General features: G+C 47.1%; 1 protein-coding gene across 1 annotated transcript in view; it reads right to left on the bottom strand.

The window, feature by feature from the left end:
* The window catches only part of LOC106568530 (WD repeat-containing protein 7), a 116,048-nt gene extending 108,313 nt beyond the window's left edge, over positions 1–7,735 (bottom strand). Inside the window, 4 exon segments of the mRNA XM_082959762.1 lie at positions 4,163–4,239; positions 7,026–7,064; positions 7,067–7,124; positions 7,568–7,735. Of these exon segments, the coding sequence (XP_082815888.1) occupies positions 4,163–4,239; positions 7,026–7,064; positions 7,067–7,124; positions 7,568–7,726 (333 nt within the window). The 5' untranslated portion in view covers positions 7,727–7,735.
* Positions 7,736–17,240: the final 9,505 nt, after the last annotated feature.

Genomic DNA, 17,240 nt, shown 5'->3' with positions numbered 1-17,240 from the left:
ACCCATGCTAGTTGATGATAATCCTAGTCATATTAGCAACCCATGCTAGATGATGACAATCCCAGTCATATAAACATCCCATGCTAGTTGATGATAATCCCAGTCATATAAACATCCCATGCTAGTTGATGATAATCCCAGTCATATAAACATCCCATGCTAGTTCATGATAATCCTGGTCTTATTAGCAACCCATGCTAGTTGATGATAATCCTAGTCATATTAGCAGCCCATGCTAGTTGATGATAATCCTAGTCATATTAGCATCCCATGCTAGTTGATGATAATCCTAGTCATATTAGCATCCCATGCTAGTTGATGATAATCCTAGTCATATAAACATCCCATGCTAGTTCATGATAATCCTGGTCATATTACCAACCCATGCTAGTTGATGATAATCCTAGTCACATTAGCAGCCCGTGCTATTTGACGATAATCCTAGTCATATTAGCATCCCATGCTAGTTGATGATAATCCTGGTCATATTAGCATCCCATGCCAGTTGATGATAATCGATGGCACTAGGTCTACTAGGGGCACTAGGTCTACTAGGTCTACTAGGGACACTAGGTCTACTAGGTATACTAGTTCTACTAGGGGCACTAGGTCTACTAGGTCTACTAGTTCTACTAGGGGTACTAGTTCTACTAGGGGCACTAGGTCTACTAGGGGCACTAGGTCTACTAGGGGCACTAGGTCTACTAGGTCTACTAGGGGTACTAGGGGCACTAGGTCTACTAGGGGTACTAGGTCTACTAGGTCTACTAGGTCTACTAGGGGTACTAGGGGTACTAGGTCTACTAGGGGTACTAGGTCTACTAGGTCTACTAGGTCTACTAGGGGTACTAGGGGTACTAGGGGCACTAGGTCTACTAGGGGTACTAGGTCTACTAGGTCTACTAGGTCTACTAGGTCTACTAGGGGTACTAGGTCTACTAGGGGTACTAGGTCTACTAGGGGTACTAGGTCTACTAGGTCTACTAGGGGTACTAGGGGTACTAGGTCTACTAGGTCTACTAGGGGTACTAGGTCTACTAAGGGTACTAGGTCTACTAGGGGTACTAGGTCTACTAGGTCTACTAGGGGTACTAGGTCTACTAGGTCTACTAAGGGTACTGGGTCTACTAGGGGTACTAGGTCTACTAGGTCTACTAGGGGCACTAGGTCTACTAGGGGTACTAGGTCTACTAGGTCTACTAGGGGCACTAGGTCTACTAGGGGCACTAGGTTTACTAGGGGTACTAGGGGTACTAGGTCTACTAGGGGTACTAGGTCTACTAGGGGTACTAGGTCTACTAGGGGCACTAGGTCTACTAGGGGCACTAGGTCTACTAGGGGTACTAGGTCTACTAGGGGTACTAGGGGTACTAGGTCTACTAGGGGCACTAGGTCTACTAGGTCTACTAGGGGTACTTGGTCTACTAGGGGTACTTGGTCTAAATCAAATTTCAAATCAAATTTATTTTTATATAGCCCTTCGTACATCAGCTGATATTCTCAAAGTGCTGTACAGAAACCCAGCCTAAAACCCCAAACAGCAAGCAAAGCATGTGAAAGAAGCACGGTGGCTAGGAAAAACTCCCTAGAAAGGCCAAAAACCTAGGAAGAAACCTAGAGAGGAACCAGGCTATGAGGGGTGGCCAGTCCTCTTCTGGCTGTGCAGGGTGGATATTATAGCAGAACATGGTCAAAATGTTAAAATGTTAAAATGTTCATAAATGACCAGCATGGTCAAATAATAATAATCATAGTAGTTGTCGAGGGTGCAACAAGCACGTCCGGTGAACAGGTCAGGGTTCCATAGCCGCAGGCAGAACAGTTGAAACTGGAGCAGCAGCACGGCCAGGTGGACTGGGGACAGCAAGGAGTCATCATACCAGGTAGTCCTGAGGCATGGTCCTAGGGCTCAGGTCCTCCGAGAGAAAGACAGAAAGAGAGAAAGAGAGAATTAGAGAGAGCATATTTAAATACACACAGGACACCGGATAAGACAAGAGAAATACTCCAGATGTAACAGACTGACCCTAGCCCCCCGACACATAAACTACTGGGGTACCAGGTCTACTAGCTCTACTAGGTCTACTAGGGGCACTAGGTCTACTAGGTCTACTAGGGGCACTAGGTCTACTAGGTCTACTAGGGGCACTAGGTCTACTAGGGGTACTAGGTCTACTAGGGGCACTAGGTCTACTAGGGGCACTAGGTTTACTAGGGGTACTAGGGGTACTAGGTCTACTAGGGGTACTAGGGGTACTAGGTCTACTAGGGGTACTAGGTCTACTAGGGGCACTAGGTCTACTAGGGGCACTAGGTCTACTAGGGGTACTAGGTCTACTAGGGGTACTAGGGGTACTAGGTCTACTAGGGGCACTAGGTCTACTAGGTCTACTAGGGGCACTAGGTCTACTAGGGGTACTAGGGGTACTAGGTCTACTAGGTCTACTAGGGGCACTAGGTCTACTAGGGGCACTAGGTCTACTAGGGGTACTAGGTCTACTAGGGGTACTAGGGGTACTAGGTCTACTAGGGGCACTAGGTCTACTAGGTCTACTAGGGGCACTAGGTCTACTAGGGGTACTAGGTCTACTAGGGGTACTAGGTCTACTAGGGGCACTAGGTCTACTAGGTCTACTAGGGGTACTTGGTCTACTAGGGGTACTTGGTCTACTAGGGGTACCAGGTCTACTAGCTCTACTAGGGGCACTAGGTCTACTAGGGGTACTAGGTCTACTAGGGGTACTAGGTCTACTAGGTCTACTAGGGGCACTAGGTCTACTAGGTCTACTAGGGGCACTAGGTCTACTAGGGGTACTAGGTCTACTAGGTCTACTAGGTCTACTAGGGGTACTAGGTCTACTAGGGTCTACTAGGTCTACTAGGGGTACTAGGTCTACTAGGGGTACTAGGGGTACTAGGTCTACTAGGTCTACTAGGTCTACTAGGGGCACTAGGTCTACTAGGGGTACTAGGTCTACTAGGGGTACTAGGTCTACTAGGGGCACTAGGTCTACTAGGGGCACTAGGTCTACTAGGTCTACTAGGGGTACTAGGTCTACTAGGTCTACTAGGGGCACTAGGTCTACTAGGTCTACTAGGGGCACTAGGTCTACTAGGGGCACTAGGTCTACTAGGGGCACTAGGTCTACTAGGGGTACTAGGTCTACTAGGGGTACTAGGGGCACTAGGTCTACTAGGGGTACTAGGTCTACTAGGGGCACTAGGTCTACTAGGTCTACTAGGGGTACTAGGTCTACTAGGTCTACTAGGGGTACTAGGTCTACTAGGGGCACTAGGTCTACTAGGGGTACTAGGTCTACTAGGGGTACTAGGGGCACTAGGTCTACTAAGGGTACTAGGTCTACTAGGGGCACTAGGTCTACTAGGTCTACTAGGGGTACTAGGTCTACTAGGTCTACTAGGGGCACTAGGTCTACTAGGTCTACTAGGGGCACTAGGTCTACTAGGGGTACTAGGTCTACTAGGGGCACTAGGTCTACTAGGGGTACTAGGTCTACTAGGTCTACTAGGTCTACTAGGTCTACTAGGGGTACTAGGTCTACTAGGGGTACTAGGTCTACTAGGGGTACTAGGTCTACTAGGGGCACTAGGTCTACTAGGGGTACTAGGTCTACTAGGTCTACTAGGTCTACTGAGGGTACTAGGTATACAGATCACAGTGAATGGGTATTCCAACCTGGGCAGTAAGGGAGACCCAAGGAGCATGGGATCTTTCATCTTACCCTTCTGTACTTGGATTAGACCCCCAGCAGAGAGCTGTGTTGCAGTTGCAGAAGGAGATGCTCTGACAGCCCCCACAGTAGATGGGCTTAGACTCAGGACAGGAAGAGAAACACACACTTAGAGGTGACTGAACTTGATTATTCATTTCCATCCTCCTTATCCCTTACAATTGGTTCCCCTGAGTGTGTCCCAGTTACTCTAATTAGTCCCAATACTCGTGATATTATCTGGAACAAATCCTGGTTAATATGAGTATTGTGTGGTAGCTAACAGCATGATAACAACAACATCCAGTAGTGTCTGATGTAACTCAGTCCCACTCTACCTGCATCCTGGTTAATATGAGTATTGTGTGGTAGCTAACAGCATGATAACAACAACATCCAGTAGTGTCTGATGTAACTCAGTCCCACTCTACCTGCATCCTGCTGACATCCTGTGTGATGATCCACACCTTCAGTATCCCGGTGACTGATACTGCTACCACTCTGTCCTCTGAAAATATATCACACAAACATTATGATCACACACACACACACACTATGACAGACACATTATGATCACACACACATTATGATCACACACACACACACACACACACACACACACACACACACACACACACACACACACACACACACACACACACACACAGACACACACACACAAACATTATGATCACACACACACAAACATTATGATCACACACACACACACACATTATGACAAACACACACACACACACACATTATGATCACACACATTATGATGACACCCACACACTATGACAGACACACACACACACACATTACGATGACACACACACACACATTATGATGACACACACACACACATTATGATGACACACACACACACACATTATGATGACACACACAAACACATTATGATGACACACACATACACACAATATGATGACACACACATACACACAATATGATGACACACACATACACACAATATGATGAACACACACACACACAATGACACACACACGATGAACACACACACAATGACACACACACGATGACACACACACACACGATGACACACACACACACACGATGACACACACACACACACGATGACACACACACACGATGACACACACACACACGATGACACACACACACGATGACACACACACACACACACACATTCTGATGACACACGCACACATTATGATGACACACGCACACATTATGATGACACACGCACACATTATGATGACACATGCACACAATATGATGACACACACATACACACAATATGATGACACACACATACACACAATATGATGAACACACACACACACAATATGATGAACACACACACACACAATATGATGAACACACACACACACGATGACACACACGATGACACACACACACCACCCCACACGATGACACACACACACACACGATGACACACACACACACACGATGACACACACACACACACACGATGACACACACACACACATTTGATGACACACACACACATTATGATGACACACACACGTTATGATGACACACACACATTATGATGACACACACACACATTATGATGACACACACACACATTATGATGACACACACACACATTATGATGACACACGCACATATTATGATGACACACACACAATATGATTATGTGTGGTGTAGGCCTGCGGTCCTCACTCCTCACTGCTGTGTAGGCCTGCTGCCCTCACTCCTCACTGCGGTGTAGGCCTGCTGCCCTCACTGCGGTGTAGGCTGCTGCCCTCACTCCTCACTGCGGTATAGGCCTGCTGCCCTCACTCCTCACTGCGGTGTAGGCCTGCTGTCCTCACTCCTCACTGCGGTGTAGGCCTGCTGTCCTCACTCCTCACTGCGGTGTAGGCCTGCTGCCCTCACTCCTCACTGCGGTGTAGGCCTGCTGTCCTCACTCCTCACTGCGGTGTAGGCCTGCTGCCCTCACTGCTGTGTAGGCCTGCTGCCCTCACTCCTCACTGCGGTGTAGGCCTGCTGCCCTCACTCCTCACTGCGGTGTAGGCCTGCTGCCCTCACTCCTCACTGCGGTGTAGGCCTGCTGCCCTCACTCCTCACTGCGGTGTAGGCCTGCTGCCCTCACTCCTCACTGCGGTGTAGGACTGCTGCCCTCACTCCTCACTGCGGTGTAGGACTGCTGCCCTCACTCCTCACTGCGGTGTAGGCCTGCTGCCCTGACTCCTCACTGCGGTGTAGGCCTGCTGCCCTCATTCCTCACTGCGGTGTAGGCCTGCTGCCCTCACTCCTCACTGCGGTGTAGGCCTGCTGCCCTCACTGCGGTGTAGGCCTGCTGCCCTCACTGCGGTGTAGGCCTGCTGCCCTCACTGCGGTGTAGGCCTGCTGCCCTCACTGCGGTGTAGGCCTGCTGCCCTCACTGCGGTGTAGGCCTGCTGCCCTCACTGCGGTGTAGGCCTGCCGCCCTCACTGCGGTGTAGGCCTGCCGCCCTCACTGCGGTGTAGGCCTGCCGTCCTCACTGCGGTGTAGGCCTGCCGTCCTCACTCCTCACTGCGGTGTAGGCCTGCCGCCCTCACTCCTCACTGCGGTGTAGGCCTGCCGCCCTCACTCCTCACTGCGGTGTAGGCCTGCTGCCCTCACTCCTCACTGCGGTGTAGGCCTGCTGCCCTCACTGCGGTGTAGGCCTGCTGCCCTCATTGCGGTGTAGGCCTGCTGCCCTCACTCCTCACTGCGGTGTAGGCCTGCGGTCCTCACTCCTCACTGCGGTGTAGGGCTGCTGCCCTCACTCCTCACTGCGGTGTAGGCCTGCTGCCCTCACTCCTCACTGCGGTGTAGGCCTGCTGCCCTCACTCCTCACTGCGGTGTAGGCCTGCTGCCCTCACTCCTCACTGCGGTGTAGGGCTGCTGCCCTCACTCCTCACTGCGGTGTAGGGCTGCTGCCCTCACTCCTCACTGCGGTATAGGCCTGCTGTCCTCACTCCTCACTGCTGTGTAGGCCTGCTGCCCTCACTCCTCACTGCGGTGTAGGCCTGCTGCCCTCACTGCGGTGTAGGCCTGCTGCCCTCACTGCGGTGTAGGCCTGCTGCCCTCACTGCGGTGTAGGCCTGCTGCCCTCACTGCGGTGTAGGCCTGCTGCCCTCACTGCGGTGTAGGCCTGCTGCCCTCACTGCGGTGTAGGCCTGCTGCCCTCACTGCGGTGTAGGCCTGCTGCCCTCACTGCGGTGTAGGCCTGCTGCCCTCACTGCGGTGTAGGCCTGCTGCCCTCAGTCCTCACCCACTTTCCGATGCGCTGACGATGTACTGCTTGTCACTGCAGGGGCTTTAGACAGGCAGGTGATGGAGGCGGTGTGGATGAACAACATGGCCCTGGAAGTGATCTGTGAACAGCACCAGACACAGAGTCACTAAGGAACACCACTTATACCTGTGTAGTAGGTAATGACAGATAGTCTAGAGGTTAAGAAAGTTGAGACAGTAACCGAAAAGGTCGCTGGTTCGAATCCCTGAGCCAACAAGGTGAAACATCAGTCGACGTGCCCTTGAGAAAGGCACTTAACCCTAAAATGTAATAAAAGCTTCTGTGAAAGGACTAACATGTAAATGTATTAGTAACACTGTTTAATTACTACAGTAACAACATTAAATCAGAAGACAGGGGGTCACACCACCAACACTTTACATGATGTTTCTCTTATAGTAATACTGTAATTACTAATTACTACTACTTCAGAATGACAATGAGTGGTAAGGTACCTACGAGTAAAGTACAACTGATATGGATTGTGTTCAGTAGGAGCAAGGTCAGGGGTCATGATATTACCTCGAGGTCAGGGGTCATGTCCCAGATGCAGATCTGTCCGTCATGGCAGCCAGTAATGATGGTTGTGAGGTCATCCATGACCGGCAGGCTGAAGATGCAGTGAGTGGGCGCCGAACGGCCCCACAGCACTATGGGTAAAACCAGGCTGTTTCCTGACATGTTCTCTCTTGAACTGAGAGCGAGAGAGCGAGAGAGCGAGAGAGCGAGAGAGAGAGCGAGACAGACAGAGACAGAGACAGAGAGAGAGCAGACTAGTCTTGGTATTATCAGTATTGAAGTGCAGACTAGTCTTGGTATTATCATGCCCCAACAGTGGCTGATGTGAAGCACCATTAGAGTCACTATTTGCAAGTGAGAGTAGTTTCATATCAAGCGTACACTTGCCAATAACCTCTTCACAAATACATGGTCAATAGTTGGGGGTCACCCAAAACAACATTGAGTGTCGGCCTTACACAATGACAATAGTGACAGGAATACCAGCGGACTAGGGTTAGGGTGCCGAGCATCATGGGAACTTCATCCAATAGCACAGACAGAGAGGGTTAGGGTGCTGAGCAGCATGGGAACTTCATCTAATGGCACAGACAGAGAGGGTTAGGGTGCCGAGCAGCATGGGAACTTCATCTAACGGCACAGACAGAGAGGGTTAGGGTGCCGAGCAGCATGGGAACTTCATCTAACGGCACAGACAGAGAGGGTTAGGGTGCCGAGCAGCATGGGAACTTCATCTAACGGCACAGACAGAGAGGGTTAGGGAGCCGAGCAGCATGGGAACTTCATCTAACGGCACAGACAGAGAGGGTTAGGGTGCCGAGCAGCATGGGAACTTCATCTAACGGCACAGACAGAGAGGGTTAGGGTGCCGAGCAGCATGGGAACTCCATCTAACGGCACAGACAGAGAGGGTTAGGGTGCCGAGCAGCATGGGAACTCCATCTAACGGCACAGACAGAGAGGGTTAGGGTGCCGAGCAGCATGGGAACTCCATCTAACGGCACAGACAGAGAGGGTTAGGGAGCCGAGCAGCATGGGAACTTCATCTAACGGCACAGACAGAGAGGGTTAGGGTGCCGAGCAGCATGGGAACTTCATCTAACGGCACAGACAGAGAGGGTTAGGGTGCCGAGCAGCATGGGAACTTCATCTAACGGCACAGACAGAGAGGGTTAGGGTGCCGAGCAGCATGGGAACTCCATCTAACGGCACAGACAGAGAGGGTTAGGGTGCCGAGCAGCATGGGAACTTCATCTAACAGCACAGACAGAGAGGGTTAGGGTGCCGAGCAGCATGGGAACTTCATCTAACAGCACAGACAGAGAGGGTTAGGGTGCCGAGCAGCATGGGAACTGCATCTAACAGCACAGACAGAGAGGGTTAGGGTGCCGAGCAGCATGGGAACTTCATCTAACAGCACAGACAGATAGGGTTAGGGTGCCGAGCAGCATGGGAACTTCATCTAACAGCACAGACAGAGAGGGTTAGGGTGCCGAGCAGCATGGGAACTTCATCCAATAGCACAGACAGAGAGGGTTAGGGAGCCGAGCAGCATGGGAACTTCATCCAATAGCACAGACAGAGAGGGTTAGGGTGCCGAGCAGCATGGGAACTTCATCCAATAGCACAGACAGAGAGGGTTAGGGTGCCGAGCAGCATGGGAACTTCATCCAATAGCACAGAGAGGGTTAGGGTGCCGAGCAGCATGGGAACTTCATCTAATAGCACAGACAGAGAGGGTTAGGGTGCTGAGCAGCATGGGAACTTCATCTAATAGCACAGACAGAGAGACCATTGGCTGTCTACGTCCCAGAAAAGTAACTAACTTGGTAGTAATCTCTTGTGATAACCTGGCCTACATCTGTCCAGAGTCAGAACTGAACACAACAGATTTTTATTTTACCTTTATTTAAACTTAGCAAGTAAGTTAAGAACAAATTCTTACTTACAATGACGGTCTATACCGGCCAAACCCGGATGACGCTGGGCCAATTGTGCGCCACCCTATGGGACTCCCAATGACGGCCGGTTGTGATACAGCCTGGATTCGAACCAGGGTGTCTGTAGTGATATCTGAAGCGCTGAGATGCAGTGCTTTAGACAGCTGTGCCACATCAGGTGCCCACATGGTTAAATCACATTCAACATTCAGATAAAAACTATTTTAAAATAGCCACTTTAAAACAAATTAAACTTGTATCTGTTTCATGTGAGAAGTAATCATTCACCTATCGATAAGGCCAGTAGTAGGCTTTACATGCATTAGGCTAGTCTTATTGAGCTGTCTGCAAGTTCCAGGAAATATGGCACCCTATTCCCGTGTGGCTCAGTTGGTAGAGCATGGTGTTTGCAACGCCAGCGTTGTGGGTTCGATTCCCACGGGGGACCAGTATGAAAAAAAAATATATATATATATATGAAATGTATGCATTCACTACTGTAAGTCGCTCTGGATAAGAGTGTCTGCTAAATGACTAAAAGGTTAAAAAAAATATATAAATGTAAAAAAATCCAGATTAAATGTTAAAGTAGTACTGTCCATTAAATAATAGCAGAACTGTGGAAATACCCAATAAATACTATTTATGTGCACACGGAACAAAGGAATAACCCACTGTATTTATCGCAATTTTTTTATTTATTTTTTATAAAATGCTTCCTAACTCTAGCCTGACTTTTAAAAAGCCATAACATTGAGGCTAGGGAGTTAAGGACACCGCTACATTCTTATAGAACACTGTTGAAATACAGAGGCTAGGTCTCAGTCAAGTGCCATTCAGTGGAGAAGCTTTAAAAATCAGCAGTATCGTACCTTATGATAGACTCATAAATTGTCTGAGTCAGAGCAGACCTCAGCCTGTGAAACATCGCTTTCATCTTCACAAGTCGCATCAGCTTCATTTCGGATAATATTCCTGTTTAACACTCAAGAAAACCAAGTAGAAACCTCTTCTATAGCTCAACAAAAAAGAAAATCCCTCTGCTTCCAGTCCAAACAGCTAGTCTAGTAGACAGTGACACACACGGCTTTCCAAGTCTACCACCAATCCATCGACAGGCTTTCAGAGTAAGATCGATACACCGCAGCGTACCACAACAGTAGACCAGTGAGTCAGTGAAGTGAGGAGGATCCATAAGAACCAGTTTACTGTGAGCATGTCCCACATGGCACCCTATTCCCTATGTAGTGCACTACAATTTAACCACAAAGTAGTGCACTATATAGGGAAACGGGTGCCACGTGGGACATATTCCTAGCCTGTGTGATGTACAGAACAACGAGTGCTGTCTGACATGCTGAACTGTAAGGGCAGCAGTGTGAAGTGTCGTATTGATCGGTGGTCTTAACACGCCATTTCATGATTCCTTTTGGATAGGTCAGATGACATGACAACAGTATGCATGTACTAGCTGCATCGTCTATAATAGGGGAGGAGGACAGAGTAATGTGTATGTAGCTGCATCGTCTATAACAGGGGAGGAGGACAGAGTATTGTGTATGTAGCTGCATAGTCTATAATAGGGGAGGAGGACAGAGTATTGTGTATGTAGCTGCATCGTCTATAATAGGGGAGGAGGACAGAGTATTGTGTATGTAGCTGCATCGTCTATAATAGGGGAGGAGGACAGAGTATTGTGTATGTAGCTGCATCGTCTATAATAGGGGAGGAGGACAGAGTATTGTGTATGTAGCTGCATCGTCTATAATAGGGGAGGAGGACAGAGTATTGTGTATGTAGCTGCATCGTCTATAATAGGGGAGGAGGACAGAGTATTGTGTATGTAGCTGCATCGTCTATAATAGGGGAGGAGGACAGAGTATTGTGTATGTAGCTGCATCGTCTATAATAGGGGAGGAGGACAGAGTATTGTGTATGTAGCTGCATCGTCTATAATAGGGGAGGAGGACAGAGTATTGTGTATGTAGCTGCATCGTCTATAATAGGGGAGGAGGACAGAGTATTGTGTATGTAGCTGCATCGTCTATAATAGGGGAGGAGGACAGAGTATTGTGTATGTAGCTGCATCGTCTATAATAGGGGAGGAGGACAGAGTATTGTGTATGTAGCTGCATCGTCTATAATAGGGGAGGAGGACAGAGTATTGTGTATGTAGCTGCATCGTCTATAATAGGGGAGGAGGACAGAGTATTGTGTATGTAGCTGCATCGTCTATAATAGGGGAGGAGGACAGAGTATTGTGTATGTAGCTGCATCGTCTATAATAGGGGAGGAGGACAGAGAAGGCAGCTAGAATCATGATCTTCCATTTTGTTATCTAGAAACAGGCCTAGAAACAGGACAAGCTCCTCAAGACAACAAACTAAGTAAGTGATCATTTGTATGTGCAATGCATTGGTATTACAGGTATCTTGGCTGTGTCATGTAAACTTGTGTATTTCTTTGAAAGAACCGCATGACTAGCCCAGTATCAGGTAGCTAGTTTACTATTCAGATGATACCACAGCCACGATTCTTTGTTGGTAATCCACGAATGCCAAACGGCAGTTTTGGGTTACAGCAGGGTAGCGATCTAGCTACAGAGGCTGAATGTTGTCATGCCAACTAGCCTAAAACGAAAAGCCCACTCACTTACAGTATCTAGCCTATCAAGCACAGGGAACAAGTGAGTCCACAATATTGTTTTGAAATACCCTGACAGACGCAAGTGCCTTTAAAAAAAAAAAAAGTACTTCAAGTATAAGGAAATGAATGAATGCAACCTACCATGACCTGTGTCAGAATGACAGAACAGCTGATCTTGCGTTAAAAATAAATAACTCAATTAATTAAACAGAAAATACAAAGCAGCCCAGCCAGCCTGCTCAGACAGAGGTGAGGGTGAAACAACAAGCTTACCGAGTCGTTTATCAACTTTCAAGTTGTTGTATTTTTTATTGTCACTTGCACAAGTACAGTGAAATGCCTTTCTGGCTTGTTCTTTCCCAACAATGCAATAATCTATATCAGTATACATTTTACTTTTTTATTTATTTTTAAAGTCAAGTAGAACAAAAACACAAAAAAATTGAAATTAACAGGAACATGAGAACGTCAGTAAGCTATATTCAGGGACAGTTCCAGGGTCAGTAAGCTATATTCAGGGACAGTTCCAGGGTCAGTAAGCTGTATTCAGGGACAGTTCCAGGGTCAGTAAGCTATATTCAGGGACAGTTCCAGGGTCAGTAAGCTATATTCAGGGACAGTTCCAGGGACAGTAAGCTATATTCAGGGGCAGTTCCAGGGTCAGTAAGCTATATTCAGGGACAGTTTCAGGGTCAGTTCCAGGGTCAGTAAGCTATATTCAGGGACAGTAAGATATATTCAGGGACAGTTCCAGGGTCAGTAAGCTATATTCAGGGTCAGTAGCTATATTCAGGGTCAGTAGCTATATACAGGGTCAGTAGCTATATTCAGGGTCAGTAGCTATATTCAGGGTCAGTAGCTATATTCAGGGTCAGTAGCTATATACAGGGTCAGTAGCTATATTCAGGGTCAGTAGCTATATTCAGGGATCATTCGCTCCTAACTAGTCTCTATGCTGTCTGACAGGTGATATTCCTCTCCTCTAACTAGTCTCTATGCTGTCTGACAGGTGATATTCCTCTCCTCTAACTAGTCTCTATGCTGTCTTACAGGTGATATTCCTCTAACTAGTCTCTATGCTGTCTGACAGGTGATATTCCTCTAACTAGTCTCTATGCTGTCTGACAGGTGATATTCCTCTAACTAGTCTCTATGCTGTCTGACAGGTGATATTCCTCTAACTAGTCTCTATGCTGTCTGACAGGTGATATTCCTCTCCTCTAACTAGTCTCTATGCTGTCTGACAGGTGATATTCCTCTAACTAGTCTTTATGCTGTCTGATAGGTGATATTCCTCTAACTAGTCTCTATGCTGTCTGACAGGTGATATTCCTCTCCTCTAACTAGTCTCTATGCTGTCTGACAGGTGATATTCCTCTAACTAGTCTCTATGCTGTCTGACAGGTGATATTCCTCTAACTAGTCTTTATGCTGTCTGACAGGTGATATTCCTCTAACTAGTCTCTATGCTGTCTGACAGGTGATATTCCTCTAACTAGTCTCTATGCTGTCTGACAGGTGATATTCCTCTAACTAGTCTCTATGCTGTCTGACAGGTGATATTCCTCTCCTCTAACTAGTCTCTATGCTGTCTGACAGGTGATATTCCTCTAACTAGTCTGAATGCTGTCTGACAGGTGATATACCTCTCCTCTAACTAGTCTCTATGCTGTCTGACAGGTGATATTCCTCTCCTCTAACTAGTCTCTATGCTGTCTGACAGGTGATATTCCTCCTAACTAGTCTCTATGCTGTCTGACAGGTGATATTCCTCTCCTCTAACTAGTCTTTATGCTGTCTGACAGGTGATATTCCTCTCCTCTAACTAGTCTCTATGCTGTCTGACAGGTGATATTCCTCTCCTCTAACTAGTCTCTATGCTGTCTGACAGGTGATATTCCTCTAACTAGTCGTTATGCTGTCTGATAGGTGATATTCCTCTAACTAGTCTCTATGCTGTCTGACAGGTGATATTCCTCTCCTCTAACTAGTCTCTGATATTCCTCTAACTAGTCTTTATGCTGTCTGACAGGTGATATTCCTCTAACTAGTCTCTATGCTGTCTGACAGGTGATATTCCTCCTAACTAGTCTCTATGCTGTCTGACAGGTGATATTCCTCTCCTCTAACTAGTCTCTATGCTGTCTGACAGGTGATATTCCTCTCCTCTAACTAGTCTCTATGCTGTCTGACAGGTGATATTCCTCTAACTAGTCTCTATGCTGTCTGACAGGTGATATTCCTCTCCTCTAACTAGTCTCTGATATTCCTCTAACTAGTCTTTATGCTGTCTGACAGGTGATATTCCTCTAACTAGTCTCTATGCTGTCTGACAGGTGATATTCCTCCTAACTAGTCTCTATGCTGTCTGACAGGTGATATTCCTCTAACTAGTCTCTATGCTGTCTGACAGGTGATATTCCTCTCCTCTAACTAGTCTCTATGCTGTCTGACAGGTGATATTCCTCTCCTCTAACTAGTCTCTATGCTGTCTGACAGGTGATATTCCTCTCCTCTAACTAGTCTCTATGCTGTCTGACAGGTGATATTCCTCTCCTCTAACTAGTCTCTATGCTGTCTGACAGGTGATATTCCTCTAACTAGTCTCTATGCTGTCTGACAGGTGATATTCCTCTAACTAGTCTCTATGCTGTCTGACAGGTGATATTCCTCTAACTAGTCTCTATGCTGTCTGACAGGTGATATTCCTCTAACTAGTCTCTATGCTGTCTGACAGGTGATATACCGATCCTCGACTTCGGCGATGTCATTTACAAAATAGCCTCCAATACCCTACTCAATAAACTGGATGCAGTCTATCACAGTGCCATCCGTTTTGTCACCAAAGCCCCATATACTACCCACCACTGCGACCTGTACGCTCTCGTTGGCTGGCCCTCGCTTCATACTCCTCGCCAAACCCACTGGCTGCAGGTCATCTACAAGACCCTGCTAGGTAAAGTTCCCCCTTATCTCAGCTCACTGGTCACCATAGCAGCACCCACCTGTAGCACGCGCTCCACCAGGTATATCTCACTTGTCACCCCCAAAGCCAATTCCTCCTTCGGCCGCCTCTCCTTCCAGTTCTCTGCTGCCAATGACTGGAACGAACTACAAAAATCTCTGAAACTGGAAACACTTATCTCCCTCACTAGCTTTAAGCACCAGCTGTCAGAGCAGCTCACAGATTACTGCACCTATAATTTAGCCCAAACAACTACCACTTCCCCTACTGTATTTATTTATTTTGCTCCTCTGCACCCCATTATTTCTATTTCTACTTTGCACTTTCTTCCACAGCAAATCTACCATTCCAGTGTTTTACTTGCTATATTGTATTTACTTCGCCACCATGGCCTTTTTTGCCTTTACCTCCCTTATCTCACCTCATTTGCTCACATTGTATATAGACTTATTTTTCTACTATATTATTGACTGTATGTTTGTTTTACTCCATGTGTAACTCTGTGTTGTTGTATGTGTCAAACTGCTTGCTTTATCTTGGCCAGGTCACAGTTGTAAATGAGAACTTGTTCTCAACTTGCCTACCTGGTTAAATAAAGGTAAAATAAAATATTCTTCTAACTAGTCTCTATGCTGTCTTACAGGTGATATTCCTCTAACTAGTCTCTGTATGCTGTATGACAGGTGGTAGACTATTCCTCTAACTAGTCTCTGTCTGATGATATTTACATTTTAGTCATTTAGCAGACGCTCTTATCCAGAGCGACTTACAGCTGTGAATGCATACATTTCATACATTTTTTTCTCTCCGTACTGGTCCCCCGTGGGATTCGAACCCACAACCCTGGCGTTGCAAACACCATGCTCTACCAACTGAGCCACAGGGAACACCATGCTCTACCAACTGAGCCACACTCTAACTAGTCTCTGTCTGACAGGTGATATTCCTCTAACTAGTCTCTGTATGCTGTGCGCCTGTGATAAACAAGACGTGTGAAAAAACAAGAATACACACGTGCCAATTTAGTTCAACAAAACGAGACAAATTACCCTACAGACTGATAAGCATGACCCGTCAAATGTATTTTCGGCAGCTAACGGATTGACGGTTAACTGTTAACATCCCTAACATACACGCAAACAGTCACCTGACCTCCCCCTCAGGAGGTTGAAAAGATTTGGTATTGGTCCTCAAATCCACAAACAACTTCTACAGCTGCACCACTGAGAGCATCTAGACTGGCTGCTTCACTGCTTGGTGTGACAACTGCACCGCCCTCGATCACATGACGCTACAGAGGGTTGTGCGGACACTGACAGCCCAGCACATCACTTGGGCCGAGCCACCTTAGCCGGTGAGCAGTACCGGAGCAACCAGTCTCACACCAACAGGCTCCTGAACAGCTTCTATCTTCAAGCCATAAGACTGCTAAATAGCTAACAGAATGGCTACACAGACTATCTCCAATTAACCTTTTTATTTATTTTAATTTATTTTGTTTTTGCCCCTGACAATACACACTCATTCACACTTTATGCGCACTCTACACACTCACACTGACACTCCCAACACACACACACACTTTATTTGCTGACACACACACACACAATCATCACATATGCTGCTGCTACTCTGTTTATCATATATCCTGATGGCTAGTCATCTTACCACTATACATACCCAAGCACTCCAGAATCCCTGCCCAAATATGGTATTGGAACTGACCCTGGAACTGTCCCTGAATATAGCTTACTGACCCTGGAACTGTCCCTGTATATAGCTACTGACCCTGGAACTGTCCCTGTATATAGCTACTGACCCTGGAACTGTCCCTGTATATAGCTACTGACCCTGTATATAGCTACTGACCCTGAATATAGCTACTGACCCTGAATATAGCTACTGACCCTGGAACTATCACCTGTCAGACAGCATAGAGACTAGTTAGAGGAATATCACCTGTCAGACAGCATAGAGACTAGTTAGAGGAATATCACCTGTCAGACAGCATAAAGACTAGTTAGAGGAGAGGAATATCACCTGTCAGACAGCATAGAGACTAGTTAGAGGAGAGGAATATCACCTGTCAGACAGCATAGAGACTAGTTAGAGGAGAGGAATATCA

The sequence above is a fragment of the Salmo salar genome, chromosome 13 (assembly GCF_965601325.2).
Source record: "Salmo salar chromosome 13, fSalSal1, whole genome shotgun sequence".
NCBI lineage: Eukaryota > Metazoa > Chordata > Actinopteri > Salmoniformes > Salmonidae > Salmo > Salmo salar.
The sequence above is the reverse complement of the archived record's forward strand: the minus strand, read 5'-3'. Positions and strand labels throughout refer to the sequence as shown.